Genomic DNA, 19,321 nt, shown 5'->3' on the forward strand with positions numbered 1-19,321 from the left:
TATAAAGGAACTACAGCACGGTCACATGACTTCACGTCACCACCGCTAAGCTAAAGGTGGCTAATGTTGGGCTATAAAGGAACTACAGCACGGTCACATGACTTCACGTCACCACCGCTAAGCTAAAGGCGGCTATTATTGGGCTATAAAGGAACTACAGCACGGTCACATGACTTCACGTCACCACCGCTAAGCTAAAGGTGGCTAACGTTGGGTGTGATGACATTTACTAACAAGTGTCTAATTTAGACACTTGTTAGTAACTGCGGTTTCTAAGTTCACCAGTGGGGTACTTACTGACTTATTTCAGGATAACAACCAAAAACACATTCAGTAAACCATTGACTTCCAGACGTAGGAACTGCTGAAATACTGTCAGGATTAAGGTCTCATTCCTGCGGCTATTTTAAAAGGTATTGTGTTTTGTTGTCATGATATCTCTCTGTATAGTATAAGCATTATTCCTACCTTGATTAAGGAGCACTTTGCCTGGTAGACCATGCGGCAGACATTGATCACAGATTTGGGGAGGGACCTCTGCTTCCCCTGGTCCACTCTCAAGGCACACTGACTGACGAGTGAGAGAGCAATGTGACCTGAGACAGGAGGAGATAACACATTCAATTCATGTATAAAAAAAGGGTGCAAAACGTTTAATTTTTACAATCCCAATTTTTTGTTTCAGCATACCGAGGTCTTGGTGTTTGAGCAGGCAGCAGAGCAGCAGCCGGCCCACCTCCTCGACAGGGTGCTCAGGGGGGAAGGTGATGGGGGTGATGAGATGGTACTGCTTACAGCAACGCTCTATTTGGCATAGGAAGTCCTACAATGGGAAAATAAAATCAGGCACAATTTTCGGACACTAAAGCATTGACAAGCTGTTGTTCCGGCATCCGGGCTAAAATTACGGGAGGGCACTTTTGGTCAAAATATATATTGAGCCATTCCTTTGGGGGGGGGGGGTTCTGTTTTAGTCTTTATTTAATTTTTTTATTTAAAAATGTTTTATTGTAAAAAATTGATTATTGGCGGAAACTATTTAATTCTGTATGAAAATAAATTAATAAAAACTTAAAGAACAAAAAATATATATTAAGGAGTTAAGGTTGCCAGAATTATATAAAAAACTGTTAACTTTGACAGCCCTAGTTGAAAAGTAGAAACCTGTTTTAAATCCACGCCTTTGATGAGGTTTAAAAGCTTAAACCGGTTGATATTAAAGCCTTTAATAATAAATAAAAGTAGGTGTTTCTCCTGATTTTTTGTGTGGCATTCATCTCTAACTAAGTTGTGTTCAACGCATAAAGCTGGACATTATCATGCAAGTAAAAAAGACATACAAATCTAAACTGCAAATTCTTTATGTGCTGAATAAATCTCTAGAGAATGCTCATTACATCTGAATATTATTTGCATATCACATGTGTTTAAATCTTGAAATGTCACAGAATGAAACCTAATTCTGAAAATCATAACAGAATTGGCTGTTTATCAGGATATTGTGGTATTGCATGTAAACGTAGCAGCTGTTGTTGAGGCTGTACCTCAGGGGTGCCCAACCTTTTTTGAACCGAGAGCTACTTTTAAAATTGCCAGTCTGCCGAGATCTACCAGTACAAATAGAGAGGCGTAGCCATTACTGACAGCCTACTACCAGGTAAATACACACTTCTACTTGTATAAAACTGACCTTTGTACGATTAATACTTCATAAAATACTGCAGATCCTTTATCTTACCTCTTTCTAATCTACACACATACAAGTATTTAACTGAAGTTACACAACAGTGTTGTTGATACAGAGTTGGTGTTTATTCACACGTCACTACAGTGGGTAATGTTTTCAAGAAACATTGAACAGTGCTGCCACAGATGACACAGGACAAAAAGAAAAGACTCTGAACCCTTTCTTTGCCATTATATAAAAATAGTGTTGCTATAAAAGTATACATTCGGCTTACTAATAAGACAACTCGGATCTGAAGCTACACAGGAATCTGCTGCAACAGTGCAATAAAAAAGACAAAATTAATAGAATCAAACCCTTTTTTGTTGCATTTTAGTCGAGTATAAAAATAAATGCCTTTAAAATAGGATGCAAGAAACACTAGCTTCTTAACCTGAATTGATGATAGACTATAATCAATTTAAGTTTGCATTCATATACCATTTTGTAGAATAATTATAATGAATAAGTTCAAACAAACTAAAACTTACAGCTGATTAATAACGGTATCTAACTTGAGTTTTTATTATATCAAAAACCTGTTGAAATGCTGCTGTTATTTTTACTGTCCCCCAAAAGTGCGTCGCAGCCTTCATGAAAGCTTCTTTCACAACTTCGCCGTCTTTGAAAGACTTCATGTGTTTCGCAAGAACGTGACTGACACGATAAGATGCTCTGGTAGCAGCCTTGCTCTTGTTGTTGGGCCTGGTGAAAATGGACTGCTGTGCATTTAGCTGTGCTCTCAGGCCCCTCCCCTTTTGGGAGCGTAGGGCAGAATTAGGAGGGAATTCCGTCTCGTAGCGTTTGTGCACTGTTTTGAAATGCCGCTTCTAAATGACCCTTCTTCGATAAAGCCACGCTCGCATTGCAGATGAGACAGATGGACTTTGAATTGGAATAGATACAAAAATAATCATCCTCCCACTCGGAGTGAAAATTATATATTTTGGGCTTATTTTGCTTCTGCCATAATTGCGGTCTTGTGTGTGTGCGGACTGTCACTCCTGTTGACACGGACAACGTCAGCTAACTCACGCCGGCCAATCACAAAGCTTTGATGCGTTCAAGTGCATTATTCTGGCACAGGAAGATTATGTTACAGGACATTAACGATAAAACAGAATATTGTTGTTCTATTTTTAGACACATCTCGCGATCGACTGGGAATCTCCCCGCAATCGACTGGTTGGGCACCCCTGCTGTACCTTGACAGTGTGGTCCTGAGTGTTGTTGTCAGCGATGGCCTGCAGGAAGGGCTGAGCGTGGTCACTCAGGGTGATTCTGCGGGAGTACATCTTGGCTTTGTCCGGGGTGGTCGTCCCCAGGGAGCTGCAGTGGTCCTCATCCTTCTCCTCGTTGTAGTTGTAGTGGATCTGACTGGTCTGCAGCCCCCCCGAGAATATGGACGACTGGAGCCATTCTGTGCAGAGGGAGAAAAGTTTAAATTAAAATGCAGAGCTTGAGATCTTCATTTTCAGACTAAGTTGGGTGGAGAAAGATTTGTTCTTGACATTTTATGTGTGAACAATCTGTGAGTGAATGTTAATGTACATAACTAGCCTCTGGTTATTTAAAGAAGTAATTAAGTAGGAAAGCAGATTTCATGCTTGTCTCTATATTAAATATGTAATCTTAATTTTGTATTGCCTTTTATCTGCATTATCACTGTTGCTGTAACGCTGTACATTTCCCCTCTTCAGGACTAATAAATGGATTCTGACATTTACACACAGATTGTCGATTTTCTAAAACAAATAATATTGAGACAATTATATCTCCATGAAGTTGCTTTAAAACCATTTGACGTACTGGCACATTCGATCTCCATGGGGGACAGGGGGGTGCTCTTGGCCAGGTAGGAAGCATGGAGGCCGAGCAGCAGACCCAGGTTCCTCTCGGTGTCGATGAGGGGGGAGGAGAGGCTGCTGAGGTCCGGGGTGGTGACCGTCTCCTGGTTGGGCTGCAGACGATAACACATCAGAATCTCAAACACCGGAAATACAGTGGCCGTTTGTACAATGCAACAAGTTCCTTCGCTATTTAGTCTGCAAGGATATATTAGTTCTGACACGTGTTCATGGATGTATAAAGAAAACTGCATCCAGCGTCAATAGCAAGGCCTCGTTCATTCATGAAAGTTGCTCAGTGAGTCAACAAATGGGCTATATAAGTATTTGTACTGGGTAGATGATTTTGCAACAAAACAATTGTATGCTGATTAACAGATGTCCCTTCTCAAATGTAAGTCAATGGGAAAAAGTCCTTTAGGGCCCAATGAAGTAAAATGGTAGTTGTAGTACCGCCATTTGGCCACTATGAACATTTGTTTCAACAGCCAGCGCCCTTCCTCGGGGTTGCTTGTATTCCATAATCAATTCACATAGAGAGGCGAAGTAACTCCCTTTCCGGGGGAGCTCCATGGGACCTTATTTCGGAAAAAGTATGTATTGAAGTCAATGGGGAGAGAAAGATTATCTTTCGATCCCGTTTGAATTGTGCCACGAATTACACATATGATGTTTGTCAATTTAAAAGATAATTTTGCAAGTCAAAAAAATAAAAATGTGTCGTAAAACTGTGAAGTAACACTTTTTTTGGTGTGAAATCGCTGAATGAACTACCTCTCCCGTCTCGCACCACACACCAAGACGGCCGTCACGTTGGAACATTCCACTTCTTTCTTTCAGAACGAGGCGGAAAGTATTAAAAGAGGTGGAAATCACTCCAAGTCTGGGCGCGTTGAGAGCTGTACATACACACAAGGGGAGTTAGTCGGTTCCTAAGATCCAGCATGCGGGACCGGGACTCTGGGATTTGTAGTCTTTCTAGTTGCGTATTTTTCATAGTCTTATATTTCAACAGTTTTACGACAAACTGTGACTTTTTTGACATGGAAATGATTTTTTAAGATTGACAAACATCATATGTGTAATTCATGGCACAATTCAAACGGGATCGAAAGATAATCTTTCTCTCCCATTGACTTCAATACATACTTTTTCAAAAATAAGGTCCCATGGGTCGGAAGTAGATGGGCGGGACTTCGCCTCTATTGTGTATCAAAATGTACTCAAAGGAGGCAGGTACATCTTTAAGGTTTTTTGTTTTTTTAAAGTAAAATAAAGCATCACAGCAAGTTATTTCCACCTAAATAGCATCTGTCAAGGACCACTACAGACTTGATGATTCAATAGTATTTGCTTTAACAGCGCAGTTAATAACAAAGAAATTGTTACATGGTTAAAAACGTGCAGGATTCCAGCTTCTAACTAGCGTACCGTAGTTTAACAAAGTATGTTTTTGCCACTGAAGGCTGCATTAAGGGACTATCACTTTTTGAAAATAATAACATATAGCACTTTATAACAGAAACACAACCACCTATATCAATAAATACAAAAACAAATGGTATTCATCTAAATATTCAACAACTATGTGACATGTCATGCGAACATTTTCTGAAATATAAAGTGTTTAGAGAAACCAATTGTGAATGTAGAAATTAGACAGAAAGTGTATGTTTTGAAGGTTTGTACCTCCATATACTGTCCCACACAGAAGGCCTGCATGGACTCTCTGGTGTCTTCAAACTGCAGCGCCGCCTCCAGGGCGACCACCGGGTCCTCTCCTGCAAACTGGGCTGTGAGGGGAGACGACTTGTTACAAGGGCGGAGTGCAAACTCAAATGTAATGTGGCGTTAGTCAATATTATTCTAAACTTGAGTTCAAAGTAATTATGTTTATTCTGACTTATAAGGTCACTATAGGGAAGCTCAAGGAAAGTAGGCACAAAACAATCTTCTGATACATTTTTATAAGTATATTTTTTTCTCTATATGTTTATGAATTAGAAAAACAAGGACACAAAGGTTTTACTAATTTACTCTTTTTTTTATTTGTAAATAACAGGATAACAAAATAGTTTTTGTTGTTTGTTGTTGTAATGGACACAAGAGGGGGAACATTTTCACGTGGAAAATCTGGTGCACAATAATTTATTTGGATTATTTTGACTGATATTGCAATTGCGATTATGACAAAATATTGAAAAGACTGATCATAATTCTCCTTTTTATGGAAAAAATTATCACGGTTTGAGGATTTTTACCAAACAAGTAGGTTTTGTAAAGTCTGTAAAATATGATTTACAGCCTGGGATATTTCTGCAGCTCTACAATACTTAAATCAAAATTGTATTTAAAAAGATATTTAACCTTTAACAAATATTGAGCTACTGAGATTTGTATAATGCTCTAGTCCGATTTTGACAACATTTTTATTAATTGTGTAGTCCTACTTTTCTTCCCCACTTGGTCATTAACACAGGAGAGAAGAAATATTTAGATCAGACTGTGATGCAAGAACAAATTCAGACTGACACTAAAGTACTATCGTATCGTACTTAAACAGAAATGTGTTTTTCACCGGCTCGTCTGGGCTTCCGTCCATTATCATTTCAGCCTTACCCAGGATACTGTTTCCAGCGAGCGACTGGGACTGCGCCTGGAAGTCTTTGATGTCGTACACCTTTCCCTCGATGACGGTCCAGAAGCCTCCATCTTTGTTGTGGTTCTCCAGGTCGGCTTTACGGATGAGAGAAACCTCCTCGTTGTTTTTGGAGCTCTGTCCTGTGAAGAAGGATCCTGCCACAGCAGAAAGAGAGCTAGTTACATTCTACACCGGCTGCAGCTCAGATTTACCACATTCAGGGATACATGGAGAAACTATGAACTATAAATGTACCCAATTTCTCTCCGGGATAAATAAAGTATGCTTTATTTTACACAAAAAAACTTCCCTCAGATTTAGACCTCTGATAAAAATACAAAAACTGAATAAACCCTATTTGTAGACAAACCAAAATACATGTATGCCTGTCTGGCTTATAACATTAACAGTCTATTTTTCAATACACTTGAAATTGTGCCCAGCAGGAACTATTTAAACTTGACGTCATAGTTAAAATGTGTCGGCATTCAACAGATTTTCCAGTTCAAATACCGGTAAAAATACAGGCTAATGGACATTAACATAATTCATATTATACCCATAATGCCGGGCCACGCCAGGTCCTCGTTGTCGTCCCTCTCGTGCCCCGGGGCGAGGTGGTTGAAGCGGTCCATGTGCTCCAGGAGGCCAGCCAGCAGAGGGATGGATCCGGTCTCCTGCATCAGACCGGCATCGATGGTGAGGAGCAGCACGATGGACACCACCAGCTCAGGCAGCAGCACGCCTGTCAGAGGAAACTCCCGTTAGTGATTACATGCTGACCCATTTCAAGTTTTAGGACTCATTCCTGCACAACCCTGCAAACTCAAAACCCACCTCTTCGCATCTGTCTTCCTTGTAAACTAATTTCCATCACCTAGCTTCCGTTCAACATCACCATCACTTCAGTCACATGCTTTTATCACATGGCAATACTTATCGGAGCATCCCATATAATGTTTTTCAAATCAAATTGTTATGCTATGACTATGCTTTGTACAGCCCTTTGAGGCATTTCTTGTGATTTGGGGCTATAATACATTTTGATTTGATTTGAATTGAACCCAATAAAGCCCCACTGATATGAATTGAAATGGTTACCAGTTAGATCTCCTTCAATAACTCGAGAGACTTCAGCAAAGTGGCGGCGTCCTGTGGAGGCGATACTGGTGGCCACGGGGAGGATGTCTCCGATGTGAGTACACAGCAGCGCAATGTACTTCTTCAACAAGGAACCAACACCCAGAAGCTCAGGATCTGCAGAAAAACAACAACAGAGATGAAACACTTTAAGAGCTTATTTTTAAACTTCATAGCTGTGTATTAAACTCACTGAGCTGTACAGTGAGTCCAGGCCATTGTACTTTAATTGACTGTTTACATTCCTGCTACTTTATACAGCTCATTTATGACAATTCAGAGAAAATGTTGTACTTTTCACTTCTCTCCATTTGCCTAAAAGCTGTAAATATATTTCAGATCACAGTTTTGTATCCCTTTCCTGAACATGAATGGCTTTAGAAAAGCATGTAGGTTGCAGCACGTGACTCACTGTATCCGTTGAGGTTTTCGGTGCCGTTGACCCCGAGGTACAGCTTGCTGACCAGCAGCCTCTGGAAGCGCAGCAGCAGGTCCAGAGAGGCGGAGCGCTCCTTACTCACCTGCTCCGCCTCCAGGTAGCTAGAGATCCGCCGAGCGACGTCCTTCAGCCTGGCGATGGTCTGAGAGGCGATGTTCCTGCAGACGTCAAGACACGTTATTTTATTTTATCTATTAAAGTTTAATATTACAAATCACACATTTACTTAAAGGTAGGGTAGGTAAGAATGGAGAAACCAGCTCGAGTGCGCTAGAATTTGAAAGTACGCCGCCGGAAAAAATCTGCCACTTCCTTCAGACTTCCTTACAGAGCCCCTCCTCCAACACACACGAACGCGCGCATGACCAATGAGGGCACGAGATAAGTCTGTGCACAGAAGGAAGGCTGACAGGCAGGTAGGACATCCAGTTATTTTAGCCGGGCCGGCTCAGATGATTGGTCGTGCTTTTTACAGCGCCACGGCTTCCACAGATGACATTTTTTAATGTATTTATTGTCAAAGCATTTAATTTATTCATTGCTATCGGGATGTTAAGAGCATTCCATGGAATATAACAACACGTGTTTCTGAAGTGAATTACCTACCACACCTTTAAGTCTTTAACTTTAGGCCAGACTGTCAAATATTAGGTTTTAACTATAAGATTAACAAACTATTTATGGGATAAAAGTTAATTATGTGATTACTATACGCCTTACATTCATAATGTCAGCCGAAGGGAGGGGGGCGGCGCTACGGAACAGTGGCGAGTGAGAGCTGTCATCTTCCCTTCACAAGCTTCAAACATGTATTTATCGTGTGCTTTTGGAAATAAAAGTTTCATATTCTGAAAGCAAAGACTTTGTTTAGTTAAAATCAAACAAAACACCTGAACCCCGAAAAAATAGTTTTTTACGCAAATCCAAGTTTATTTGAAATGAGCCGTTGCGACTTCCGACTGATTTCCATAGAGCGGGTCACATATACAATTGAAATCGATCTGAAATGCAGGTACAGGACAACTTCATCCTCAAAGGATAAAATGGCAATTTAGCCGAGTAAAAGGCAATCAGAGTAAAACATAATCTATATATATGATTTAAATGATTATATACAAATTTGACAAGACAGCAGGTACCTCAGCAGCTGCTGCACCAGCTGCACCAGCGGCAGGCTCTGCTTCCCCGCGGACTCGTAGATGCCCGTGTTGATGAGGTCTTTGTCCAGCATGGTGCGGCACCGCTGCATGGTGGACACGTTGGCCTCCTGCTCATCGATCTCCTTCTCCTTCTGAGCCTCCTTCTTGGCCTCGATGTCCTGTCAAAAGATGAACAAAATACAGCGTTATTTCTGTTTCCTGTACAGGGATGTAGAATAAGGTAATTTATATTATATTCATTAATGCGGGATTCTATTAATACTTTAAGTTTGTCTAACAAAGTTTCAAATTGTCACATTAAAATCATTAAAGGTAGGGTAAGTAAGAATGGAGAAACCAGCTCGAGTGCGCTACAATTTGAAAGTACGCAGCCGAAAAAAATCTGCCCCTTCCTTCAGACTTCCTTACAGAGCCCCTCCTCCAACACACACGAACGCACACATGACCAATGAGGGCACGAGATAAGTTTGTGCACAGATGGAAGGCTGACAGGCAGGTAGGCCATCCAGTTACTTTAGCCGGGCCGGCTCAGATGATTGGTCGTGCTTTTTAAAGTGCCACAGCTTCCACAGATGAATTTTTTTTATGGATTTATTGTCAAAGCATTTAATACTATAAGACGAACAAACTATTTATGGGATAAAAGTTAATTATGTGGGCAAAAAGCTGTAAAATGCCATAAATATCAAAACATGTATTCAAAAGATTATAAGAAATCTAATAAATGTCAGAAACTAAAGGAAAGGGGTAAAAAACGTCAGGATACATATATAATATATAAAACAAATTCATCTTAAAAACATCCAAAAAATGTAAAAAAAAATACCAATAAATCAAACAAATGTCAAAAACTGAAGGAACAAAAATGGGAGAAATTTCAAAAATAAACTATTTCTGTATTTGTTTTTAAATGTTCTAATTTCATTTTTTTTTAAAAATTGACTTTAGCCTTTGGTGCATTTACAGCAATCACTATCAATGTGCTCTCTTCATGTTAGATAAACTTATCAATAAATACAAATAATACATTTGCCTACTAAAAACGAATTCAAGGTTAATCTCAGTCCAAAAAGACGTTTCTATCTACATGTATTTGTACAAACACACAAGGTATATTCCTCTAGAAAATAATTACATGTTATCAGAGTGATGCATCAACCACTGACCTGTATCTCTGCAGTGATGGCTGCGTTCAGTGCAGACTCCAACCCTCCGTCAGCCATCAAGCTGCTGACCAGCAGGTCGATCATGAAGCGGCGGCCAGGACTCACACTCATCTCGTTCCCAGACGCTAGCGAGAAAGAGATTGATGTAATTAAATATAAACAATAAACCATTTTTTTATATCCTTGGTCTGAACCATTTAAGTAATAATAATAATGATCTGTGCTTTGTGAAGACAAAATTCAAGTTCGAAAAATTCAAATTGAATCCGTCTGAATATGACAGATTCAATTTGAGACATTTATTTTGGAAGAAATGAAATGTTGTATCATGTCGAATGAAGTGTATTCATCACCACATGTCATATATATAGAAGCCCCGAGAAAAAAAGTGACAAAAAGGTTTTAAGTGACAATATGAAAAGAGTTATCAGATCATTTTGTGTCCATGTATGTTTTTCATCAGGGTGGGAAGAAGGGCTGCACATTTATTTTAGACGTTTATATTGGCGCTCACCGGCGTTGGGCAGCAGTGAGGACAGCGCTCTGGCTCTCTCCTCCGCAGTGGGCAGCAGCACCGACCAGCCGCTCTGCAGCACGGCCTGAGCAGCCGCCTGCACAGAGTTCAACACCCCCGCGTTGCTGGCTAACACCACCACCGTCTGCTTGAGGTTGTTGAGCAGAACGCTGCCGAGCCCCAGCCCCAGCTCCTCCGGATCCACCTGGTTACTGATGGCTGCGTGCAGCTGAGGACAGAGATTCACAGGTTAATGTTCATTTATTACACTTATAAACATCCATAGTGCTTTGAAACAATCATCTTGAATTGTAAAGCAGTCAAAAATAATGTTCTCAAGTCAAGTATCATTGTTTTTATGAGCAATGTTTATTACTATTAGCAGTCAAATGCTCAAATGAGGCTCTTAGTGGTGCAGCAATAAGTCCTAAAACCTGGAAATGACTTAACATTTTAGCACATCCTGTTCCCTCGCCTAGATGGTCAATGGTTTTCTGAATGTGTTTTGGGTTGTTAGCCTGAACTAAGGTCTGTGGTTAACACAAGCTGAAGAGATTTTAACGTTTTGTTCTACGACATTAAATAAGTCAGTAAATACCCCACTGGTGGATTTTAAAAAAAAGTGTCTAAATGAGACGACTAAACGTCGTCACGCCCAACATTAGCTGCCTTTAGCTTAGCTACAGATGATTGCTGTGCCTACCTGCAGCCGGAGCAGGTTGAGCGTAGCGACCACCATGCACTCCTTCTCCTGTGGGGGGGGCCAGTCGGAGCTGCCGTCCATCCCCTCGCTCACCTGGCGCAGCAGCAGGTCCAGCTGCTCAAAGGTCATCGGGCAGACGTCCACCACGAAGGGAACACGCTGCCCAACGGACCACTCCGAGCACGAGGACCAGGCGAAGCTCTGAAACAGCAGAAGAAGACAGACAGGAGGTTAACACTTAAGGGAACAGCAAGAGACGACAGACAGGAAGTAAACACTAAAGGGAACAACAGAAGACGGACAGTAAATAAACACTTAAGGGAACAGCAAGAGAAGACAGACAGGAAGTAAACACTAAAGGGAACAACAGAAGACATACAGGAAGTAAACACTAAAGGGAACAACAGAAGACATACAGGAAGTAAACACTTAAGGGACCAGCAAGAGAAGACAGACAGGAAGTAAACACTTAAGGGACCAGTAAGAGAAGACAGACAGGAAGTAAACACTAAAGGGAACAACAGAAGACATACAGGAAGTAAACACTAAAGGGACCAGCAAGAGAAGACAGACAGGAAGTAAACACTTAAGGGACCAGTAAGAGAAGACAGACAGGAAGTAAACACTAAAGGGAACAACAGAAGACATACAGGAAGTAAACACTTAAGGGACCAGCAAGAGAAGACAGACAGGAAGTAAACACTAAAGGGACCAGCAAGAGAAGACAGACAGGAAGTAAACACTAAAGGGAACAACAGAAGACATACAGGAAGTAAACACTAAAGGGAACAGCAGAAGAAGACAGACAGGAAGTAAATATGGGAACATGGAATGGGCTCTGGCAGTGTTTAAACACTGGTTAATGGAAAAGAAAATGTGAACATAATTGGACAGTTACAGAAAACCTCAATCAGTGCTGATGTAATTTTAAGTTATGTTGTTGTTGCCGCAGTTCCAGATTACTGGATCAATTTTAAATCAATAAAATCCTTTTAATGTTTTATGTAGCTGTGTAATAAGCGGGACAATGTGTGCTTACCGCTGCCCATTATCCCTTACATTAAAGTTATGAATGCCAGTTATGTCTCACCTGTCCTGGGCCGCAGGAGATTCCCACGATGTGTTTGGAGTTGAGTCCTGGGAGAGCCTTTGGTTGCTTCTTGTTGGAGAACAGAGTGTCGAAGTGTTGGAGTTTATCGTTGCTGCCCCAGCTGTGCACCTCTCCGTCCTCTGTGAGGGCGAGGCAGTGTGTGGAGCCCACCGCCACATCCACCACCTTCTTACCTATTGCAAAATAATAACACACAGGTAAGGTAAGGTATCATTGTGTTTATTTGCTTTATTCCCTCTGTCTCCAGGCAATTACATTATTAATTATATTATAGGTATGTATACAGAATGCATTGGAACTATCAAAAAGCTACCAATCATCACTAAGCTACTGCTAGTAAATGCGGCTGCACATTTTTTAGCCATGGATGTGTACTTATTCGTCCATTTTATTAACGTGTGTTTTTTTTAACATGTTAGCTACTTTTATCATGGCTTGCCTTTTAGCTGCCATGTCACTTTTGCTGTAACGCTGTAAAAGTAAATAAGTGAATTCTGATTACGAGTCACAGAAGGTGCTCCAAGTTTAAGTTTATTTTACAACTGTGAACTGACCCTGCAGGCTGTCGAGGAGCTTGGGGTATCGAACGTGCTCGTCGGTGCCGTGTCCGAGCCGCTGGTTGTCCCCCTTCCCCCAGGTGTACACCTGTCCGTCTTTGGTGAGGGCCACGGAGAACTGGCTGCCGCAGCACACCTTCACGATGTCCAGGTCCTGCAGCTTCTCCACCAGCTTGGGGGTCTTACAGCCGTCGCTGCCCCCGCGGCCCAGTTTACCGTAGTCCCCGTCCCCCCAGGACCAGACCTGACCTGTGGGAACACACAGGGGGCGAGTTAATAAGGTATGTCTCTGTCTGTACACGCAAACTGTTCACACAAACTGAAAGATTGACAATAAAATTGAATTTGCCTTTTTCTGAGCAATTGATTCAAATAAGTACAGAGCACATGCCATCCCATGCAGCTGCCTCGAGAAAAAGCGCTACTCCCAGCATATATTTGAGTGCTCTTTTGTGCTGCCGTTCAGTTTGATTCAAGTTGAAAATATTTCAACTTTTCAGAAAAGCTACAGGTTTCTTTGAGCCGATCAACCCTGATTGACCCTGGTTGTTGCTGGAAGTCTTTTTGTTTGAAAAAAAGACTTGTGTTCTTACCGTTTTCTGTCACAGCGAGTGTTTGTGCATCCCCGCTCCCACAGGCCACATCCATCACCTTCAGCCCCTTCAGCGCCGTCACCAGCATCGGGGTGGTCTGGTCCTCACTGGAGCCTGAGACCACACAGAAGCAGGAGTTAGACTTTTACATTTCCAGTCCAAAAAATCTTTAATTTTGATGAATAAATAGATACATTGTACGTTTCGCATTAAATTCATGACAAACGGACGTTCAGGGTTTTCCCGTAAGTATAGAAAATAAATCAGTTAAATGTCAGATAATGTGTCATCATCCAGCGGTTTACTGCAGGAGGATCTCACCGTGGCCAAGCCGGCCGTAGTTCCCTCTGCCCCAGGTGTACAGCTCTCCATCAGCAGTGATCACCGCGCTGTAAGTGCTGCCACACGCTATGTGCACCACATGCTTCCCTGCCTGCTTCCCATTGAAGGCTGCAATCATAGTCGGCTCCTCTAGATACCTGAAAGAAAGAATACAGAGGTAATGTAGCGGACAAATACAAGAAGCTTTTCAGGAAATTCTAAATGAAAAAAAAAAGAAATGTATGTCAAGCTTTGATTTATGCTTTTTTTTGTTGAGGAAAGTTAGTGTTATAATTACACTTATTTAACCAAATTCCTTCTACTAAATTCTAAAACTATTAGCCGATTTATACATGTTTGTGTTTTGCCACAATAGGCGCTTTCACACCGCAGTACTTTTCCCACAAAGGTTCATCAGAACTTAGTTCATGAGAACTCTTTAGTTCTCATGAACTAAATTCAGATCGCGTTCACACCGGAATAAGTTCCTGGGGAAGGATTAGGCAAATGAAGCCGTTGAGGTCACTTCTTCTTCTGCTGCTTTGGGTTTACTGGCAGGCCGCAAACAACTTCACGGCATATACTGCCGCCCAAAGTCCCCGGCCGGAAGTCCCCGGAGTTGGGGAAGGCTTCAGTAGAAGCTGCTGGGACTCCCAGCAGCTTCTACTGAAGCCTTCCGAGTAAATCGCCAGAACGCCGACACCTCCTCATCTCCACCGCTCCCATGTTTTCTTTTGTGTTGCCATAAGTTAGTCTCTCTGCATTTGTGCGCTGGGCTAATGCTAATAATGCTAATGCGAGGATAATAAAATGGCGGCTTCACAAAACTTTTTGGGAGTTTTACTGTTTTACGGTTTGCAATCCGCCCAGCCAATCAGAAATAGGAACCTTTTTCTCCCCGAAAGTCCCTGCTCTCTAAAAGGGGGTAAAAAAGTTCTCATGAACACATTTTTGTTCCGGATTTTTTGGTGTGAACGCGACATTTCGGAACTATATCGGAACTAAAGTGGGAAAAGTACTGCGGTGTGAAAGCGTCTAATCGTACCTTCAATCTTCCATATCAATGATATTTTATATTGGAGGTGGCAATGCGAAAGTGGCGTATCTGGCAGGCATTACACTTACCCAAGTTCTATACTTTAGTACAATTTTGCAGAATTCCCAGCAGTATGTTGAGTTAAGGTGACGTTTTATCTTGTGGACATATACCATGTCTAAATGAGACCAGACTTTTACTTGTATGAGAGTATTTGAGTATTAGTTCTACCACTGCGAGTAGTTAGGTGGATCTTGAAGAGATCAAACAGCCGCAGGGTTTCTTTAAGTTGCTTACGTTGTGTCTCCGTGTCCCAGACGGCCTCCGTCCCCGCAGCCCCAGGAGAACACCTCCCCGTTGGAGGACAGGGCGAGGTAGTGCTGCCCGTCAGGATGAGCCGCCAGCTTCACAATCTTCCTGGAGCTCAGACCGTGGATCAGCATCGGAGCCTGAAACCAACAAATTAAGAAACTCAATCTTCAGCCGAAAATAGAGATAAAAGGATCTGCTTCCAGGGCTGCACGATAAATACAAATGTTATTTAAATCGCAATGTGGAGTAGTGCAATAAAGGGGAGCAGGGATGAAATTATCTTTTTGTAAGTCGACCCAGAAATTAGCATCACACCACAAAAATATTGTTCCATGTGATTTTTGATTATGTAGAAAATAATCTCTGTGTCAAACAAACGTTAACGATACTTACACGTTTTGTTCAGCAGGATAATCTCGACATATTAACACCACTTGATGAATTCTGAAGTAAAAAGCTAATGTTAGCTATAAAGGAACTACAGCACGGTCACATGACTTCACGTCACCATCGCTAAGCTAAAGGCGGCTAATGTAGGGCGTGATGACGTTTAGTCGTCTCATTTAGATAGTTGTTAGCAACCGCCGTTTTTAAATTCACCAGTGGGGTATTTACTGACTTATTTTGTGTCATAGAATAAAATGTTAAAATCTCTTTAGCTTACTGACCTTATTTCAGTAATAAAAGTATAGAATAAAGTATAAATAAAGTCCATTGACTTTAAGATGAGAGACTTTAACACAAGCTGAAATCTTCCCTGTTATATATCATATAATGTTACAGTTGCTATCATTAAAAAATCGCAATACGCTATGTTTTCCAATTGGTGCTACTACTACTGAGAATGCGTTAATAAACAGAATCCACCTGTGTGTCAGAACTGACCAGGGTTGTGCTCTTGTAGTTTTGGGTGTAAACGGCACCGCTGCTGGACAGGATGAGGAAGCCCTTCTCCGAGCACACGATCTGAGCCACCCCGACGCTGGACAGGGCTTTGCACTGGATCGGCCCGTTAACGTTAGCGTAAAGCTTCCAGCCCAGAAGACCCCAGGCGATCACCTCCTGCAGAGTTCCCTGCAACAAACAAGGGCAGAGAGGAGGACACATCTGTCACATGGGCTGAAACACATGAGCATAACAAATACTGCGTAGAAAATTAAGGTCAACCTTTGAAAATTGATTAACTGTCGTGCAAAAATAAACAAATCTTGCGAGCCGTTCCTCATACAAATTGCTGTGAAGCTTAAACGTTTCTCGTTTAAAATTGCGCAGATCTTCAACTTTAAATTCTGATACATTACATATTTAAAAATGTTCAGAGTAATTGTCAAGTTCTTGTTGTACTTACTTTTTGTATATTTATATTTCTAAGAAAATTTATTTTAATTATGAATTGTATTAATGTTTAATAGTTGTTGTGGCAGCGGGGTGTGGTTAGGGCGCCGGCTGCTGGAGGGATGGGAGTGGCTCGGCCGGAGACCAGACAGCTGAGCAGCATCAGGTAAGCTCTCAGTATAAATGCTGGTAACCTGGTTCTGCTCTCTCGCTTGCAGTGATCCACGGACCCCGAACAGCCTCAGGACCTAGCGGGGCTAATTGTCAAAGCTTGTTTTTGTGAACCTCCCCCATAACCATAAACCTGGTCCTTTTTCACAATCCACCTTCTCCTTCGTCCAATGTTAACCCCAGTGTGAACCAGAATGTTCACAGTTGTTTATAATAGTTCCATATTAGAGAATAAGAAACCAAGACATTTAGGTTAGGGTAAAAAAATGTTTTCATAGTAAAACCTGCCTTTCATTAAATCATATTCAGGCATCATTTATATGTAACGTCAAGGGAACACATTTTCCAGATGATGTAATCCAGCTACATGTACTCTATGCCTGATCACTAACCATGCTGAGTTGGTAAGAGGAGTTCACCTTGTGTGATGTGGGGGAGTTGCAGTGGGGGGGGCAGCAGGGAGAAGCCAGGCGGTCCAGGTGAGCCATGATCACCACGGCCGTCTGCCGCAGGTCGATGGCCAAGTCGTTGTCCTGAGGCAGCGTCAGGTAGCGGAGGAAGCTCTCGTTAGGACTCATCTGCACTGTGAGGATCTGAGAATCACAGCAAACAATCACAAAGTTCAAGTTAGCTTGAATCTTAAACAGGAAGAGGACAACAGGCATGTTTTACTGTATGTTGTCAATTCAGGGATGAACACTTTGCTTCAAAGAATGTAGAAAAATGCAGTTATTTAAAAAAAGAAAATGTCTTATTGGTATTTATTCTGATTTTATTCTTGTTTTATTCAATCCTGTGTTGGTAAGGGTTCTTATTAATCAAATTAGTATTGTTTTAGTTTTTTTGGTGTACTGTTTATGTTTTTGGTTTGTGAAGCATTCTGTGTTACCTTTGTGTTTGAAAAGTGTTATATAAATAAAGTTTAATTTGATTAGTTAGTGTGAATGAAGTCTAATACTGCTGTTTTGACACACTGTGATTTCATTTAAGAAGGTTCTTCTCATATCCTATGTTTAAAGGTAGGGTAGGTAAGAATGGAGAAACCAGCTCGAGTGCGCTAGAATTTGAAGGCGGGCCGGCTCAGATGATTGGTCGTGCTTTTAACAGCACCACGGCTTCCACAGATGAAATGTTTGTATGTATTTATTGTCAAAGCATTTCATGTATTCATTGCTATCGGGATGTTAAGAGCATTCCATGGAATATAACAAAAAGTGTATCTGAAGTGAATTACCTACCCCACCTTTAAGTGGCATTAAAATGAGTTAAAATAACATTTGTTCCATTTCTAACATCCCTTCGGTGTCTAACTGTACTGCTAATGAGAGGGGGAGATATTACCTCAGCCTCCTCTTCAGCGACGGGCTCCTCCTTGCTGCTGTGGATGTTGTGAAGGCGCTGCAGGAGGGGCAGCAGGGGGGCGCTGGTTCCCTGGGTGGAGCGCTCGTTATCCATCTCTCTGGTGCCGCTTTCCCACAAGCGCAACAGCAGCAGAACAGCAGACAGCAGCTGACTATACACACACACACACACACACACACACACACACACACAGTGAGCAGAGAGCACTTCAGCAGGGTGTCAGCAGAGGCCTGTGAGCGGGTTTAAAGGTGTTAAAGGCGTTGAAGGTTACCTCAGGGTGCCCCTCTGCACAGCCAGCTCCAGCAGGATGGCCAGCGCCAGGTGCTGATCCTGCAGAGGAATGTTGCCTTTGGTGCTGGCACTCCCATGTACGTCACTACACATGAGAAACACAAAAGATTATCAAACACATCTTACAAAAGAGTCCTAAAATCCAAATGCCATTCAGCATTTTAGGACTTTCTGTTCCCTCACCTGGAAGTCAATGGTTTTCTGAATGTGAATTGAGGAGTAAATAACGAACCTGAGGAATTTGGTGGCCCTCTCGACGACTTCCAGCCACACGGATGATACGGTCCCCTCGTCGAACAGCGTGGCTTCAGGCAGCGCTCGCAGGGCGTCCAGAGACTCCTGCAGCAGCTCACTGCACAGGTCTGCATCGTCCCCTGAAACACACCAAACACTCTTCTGTTTTATACGAGGCACAGTGGTCAGATTACCCCACAAAGAGGGGGGAAAACATCTGAAATGTACAATTTGTCAAACCCAGCATGAGCGCAAAAGGAGGGTACGCAGTGGTTCAGTTTACAGTAAACTCACACGTTTGCATACAATTTAAAAAGCCTTTAATGCAATGGCTTTTCCGACTTGCAGCAATCTAAGAGCACCATACATTCATACAACCATTGGAATAAAACGTCTATTTAAATCTAAATCACTTTATGTAAATGTTCTAATTAGAAAAAAGAGTGATTATCTTTTGAAAATAGACATGTTAAGCTTAATTTGGATTTAAATTCAATAAAATCACATCCAGTACATCCCTATTGATTATATGGGCTGATCCATGCATGCATTTACAAACATTCATCTTAAAACAACAGGTCACTAATGAGATAAAACGAGCCCTATCCTTATAGCACTTGAAGAAACTCTAAAATCTTAATGTCTAAGATTTGGGCGGTGGG

General features: G+C 41.7%; 1 protein-coding gene across 1 annotated transcript in view; it reads right to left on the minus strand.

Moving 5' to 3' along the window:
- Positions 1-19,321, minus strand: part of herc2 (HECT and RLD domain containing E3 ubiquitin protein ligase 2) — a 101,079-nt gene that overhangs the window by 68,874 nt on the left and 12,884 nt on the right. The window contains 23 exon segments of the mRNA XM_034217170.1: positions 469-596; positions 691-823; positions 2,932-3,146; positions 3,536-3,686; positions 5,263-5,366; positions 6,193-6,369; positions 6,774-6,959; positions 7,316-7,471; positions 7,767-7,951; positions 8,933-9,111; positions 10,120-10,244; positions 10,634-10,862; positions 11,337-11,537; positions 12,427-12,620; positions 13,002-13,253; positions 13,598-13,711; positions 13,919-14,076; positions 15,252-15,403; positions 16,152-16,340; positions 17,192-17,365; positions 18,114-18,285; positions 18,406-18,510; positions 18,658-18,799. Coding sequence (XP_034073061.1) covers positions 469-596; positions 691-823; positions 2,932-3,146; positions 3,536-3,686; positions 5,263-5,366; positions 6,193-6,369; positions 6,774-6,959; positions 7,316-7,471; positions 7,767-7,951; positions 8,933-9,111; positions 10,120-10,244; positions 10,634-10,862; positions 11,337-11,537; positions 12,427-12,620; positions 13,002-13,253; positions 13,598-13,711; positions 13,919-14,076; positions 15,252-15,403; positions 16,152-16,340; positions 17,192-17,365; positions 18,114-18,285; positions 18,406-18,510; positions 18,658-18,799 — 3,821 coding nt within the window.

The sequence above is a fragment of the Gymnodraco acuticeps genome, unplaced genomic scaffold (genome assembly GCF_902827175.1).
Source record: "Gymnodraco acuticeps unplaced genomic scaffold, fGymAcu1.1, whole genome shotgun sequence".
Lineage (NCBI taxonomy): Eukaryota > Metazoa > Chordata > Actinopteri > Perciformes > Bathydraconidae > Gymnodraco > Gymnodraco acuticeps.